Below are 2,784 nucleotides of genomic sequence, written 5' to 3'. Positions count from 1 at the left end.
CGCCCCGTCGCTTGTTGTGTTGTCATCACGTGGCCGGGGCGGGTCCTGACGTCAGGGCCAGGGGAGGGACTGCGCAGGCGCAGAAAAGGGGGCGGGGGACTCGGCTTGTTGTGTTGCTGCCCAAGAACCAGAGACGGTCCTGCTGCGGTCGCAGCTCTTCCAGCCGACCGACGATGTCGTCTCACTTAGTAGAGCAGCCGCCGCCCCCGCACAACAACAACAACAACAGTGAGGAAGGTGAACAGTCTCTGCCCCCACCAGCCGGCCTCAACAGTGAGTGCTGGGCCGGCGGGCTCGGTAAAGGGGATGGGGGAGGAGGAGCTGCTCGGGCCGCTGCCGCCAGCTCCGCGCGGGGAGCGGTAGGAGAAGGCAGCCCATTGGTCAAGGCCGAGGATGTGCGGATGACTGACAGCTCCCGTCACCTGTCAGGAGGAGTTGCTCCTGTCTTCTCCAGACCTGGCTCAGCTCCCTCCTGGGGTCTTGGGTGGGGGGTTGCTTGGGTTCGCCGTTGGGAAGGGTAGGTGGGTGGGAAGACGAGGGGGTCGAGCGGATCCCACCTGTGGTGGGCCCCTGAGCGGAGCCAATCGGGGCGTGGAGGGGCGGGCCTTGAGGCGCGGGGAGGGAGGGTGGGCGGAGCGGGCCGCCAAGTGGACGTGGGCAGGGATGGGGACGTGCGGCGGGGACGCCAGGGGATGGACGCGGGCGGCGGACCGAGAGGAGGGGGCGGGCGAGGGACGGGCGGGAGGTCAAGTGTGCGGCAGGCCTTGGGCCAAGCCCGGCTGACCCCACCTCACTGGGTCGGCCTTCCCCCAGGGCTCAAAATGTGAGCCCTCTTGTTGCGTTCCTTTGTTAGCACAAGCTGGCCAGGAGAATTATTTGGTAATTTAGTGGTTACTTGTATCACGTGACGGGGGGGGCGGTGAGGAGGCTATACTACTTTTTTTTTAAGATGTTTCAGAGTTGCTCAAGTAATTTTTTTTTTTTAACATTGGGGTTGTGTGTCCTGTAAACCTGCTTACGAACAGCTTCTTGAACCATCCAAGATTGCACAGATCACGGAGTCTGGGGCAATGAATTTTCAGAAACGGGATTAAAAATACATTGGTACACTGGGGCGGTTGAAAGTTAATGGCAGTATCGAATTACGACCAACTACGGTTACTTTTGCTAACATTCTGGTGTTTAGACATCTTGTTCTAAGGTGATTCCCTGTTGCCTTTAAAGCTCGCTGGAAGTCTTGGAAAGGTTCTTGCCTTAACTTTCCTGTAATTTACCTTTTGAAAGAGGTGGTTGGGACAGTTAGCGTATGGCCAGATGAAGTCGTTTAAAAATCAGTTGGATGCTTAAATGACATTTAAAGGCACTGCAAGGTCTTTCATCAGAGGGAGGTGTTCCAGCGTGGCCTAACAATTATTTTAGGGAAGAGAGTTCCTGTCCTCAGAAGATGTTTTCATTGCTTATTTTTCTTGCTCCATCTTTTGATTAGGTGATTCTTTAAATGTTGACTTTTTAAAACTTTTAAGTGTCTTAATGTTCTAGAATGTAAGATTTAGATATTATTTCCCACAGTAAATTAAGATTAATGTCTGTGTGTTTTAATGTTCTTTGCTTCACATATTAATGTGCATTTTTAAATTAATTACCTATTTTTAGAACCATGTGATTTTAGAACGGGAAGAAACTTTAGCGATAACTGTCCACTTTTATTTACTGGTAGAGAAACAGGTCTATTTAGAATGGATAAAATACAGGGTCCTACTGTATAGCACAGGGAACTGTATCCAATCTCCTGGGATAAACCATAATGGAAAAGATACAGAAAAAAAGAATGGGTATATGTGTATAACTGAGTCACTTTGCTCTATAGCAGGAATTAGCACAACATTGTAAATTAACTCTACTTCAATAGAAAAAAAAAAAACAAACAGGTCTAGAGTAAAGTGTGTTGTCCAAGTTCACGGCAGGCTAGGTCCTAGAGCTGAGGTTTTACTTTCACCCGATCTAGTGTTGCTTTCAGGACACTTCTTTTCATTGGCCCACAATCCCCTGATTATGTGTGTTTCTTATTCTCTCAGTGTTATGCCACCTAATGTATAGAGGTGACCTGCCTATCGATCTCTTTTTAATGTACTGTTTCTTAATTGTACTCCAGTTTTCCTATGATACTTACAAGTTAGCTGTTTGGTTAGTACGGGTACCCGACTTCACAGAAAGCAAAGGAATTTTTCTTTTCCTTTGACCATGTAACAGAAAAATGGGGTTGAGCTCTGTGTGATGGTTTTCCTCTGTGTCCTGACAGACCTCTGAGGTCTTTGATGTCCTTGGCAATCAGGTACTGCTACGTTTGTATTAGCTCTTACAGAAGTGCAAGAACGCTCAGCCTGTGTGTGATATCAAAATGTTGCTTTGGGAAATCTGCTAGATAGAAAGTATTTTATTTGAGCTAGGGTGAGCTGCTTTTAAATGTTACTGAAAAGCTTTCAGATAAGTGCCATGTTTCATTACACTCCTCTCGCCTTTTACTCTTTTTTAGCTCATTATACAACACTGGACTGAACAAAACAAGAAGCCTTATTGATTCCTTCAAGTGATTTTTGGGCACTGAGCAAAACAACTTATTCAGGCATCTAATACTATCCAAATTGCTGATAAGTTGAAGTTGTTTGTTGCGTAAAGTTGCACAACTCTGAAAAACAGGAGATGAACTCATTGTACAGATTATCTCTGGCTTGGGATTTTATCTTTAGTTCAGGGGTCAAAGTTTTAATAGAAAATTATTGAAAT

General features: G+C 46.9%; 1 protein-coding gene and 1 long non-coding RNA gene across 5 annotated transcripts in view; one reads left to right on the top strand and one right to left on the bottom strand.

Moving 5' to 3' along the window:
* Window positions 1-2,784, bottom strand: part of LOC309633707 — a 200,834-nt gene that overhangs the window by 48,370 nt on the left and 149,680 nt on the right. The window lies entirely within an intron of this gene.
* The window catches only part of BNIP3L (BCL2 interacting protein 3 like), a 28,738-nt gene continuing 26,025 nt past the window's right edge, over window positions 72-2,784 (top strand). For 2 of the 4 annotated variants that reach the window (XR_014247665.1, XM_082402913.1), the window contains exon 1: window positions 72-273. Coding sequence is in view for 3 of the 4 variants with exons in the window: in XM_082402913.1 (XP_082259039.1) it covers window positions 174-273 (100 nt within the window). In the remaining variant the exon portion in view is untranslated. The remainder of the gene's footprint in view (window positions 274-2,784) is intronic. The other 2 variants (XM_082402914.1, XM_082402912.1) reach the window with 2 other exon arrangements.

Source organism: Balaenoptera borealis, assembly GCF_965194805.1.
Source record: "Balaenoptera borealis genome assembly, chromosome: 8".
Classification (NCBI taxonomy): domain Eukaryota; kingdom Metazoa; phylum Chordata; class Mammalia; order Artiodactyla; family Balaenopteridae; genus Balaenoptera; species Balaenoptera borealis.
Note: the sequence above shows the minus strand (reverse complement) of the source record. Positions and strands in the feature narration are given on the sequence as shown.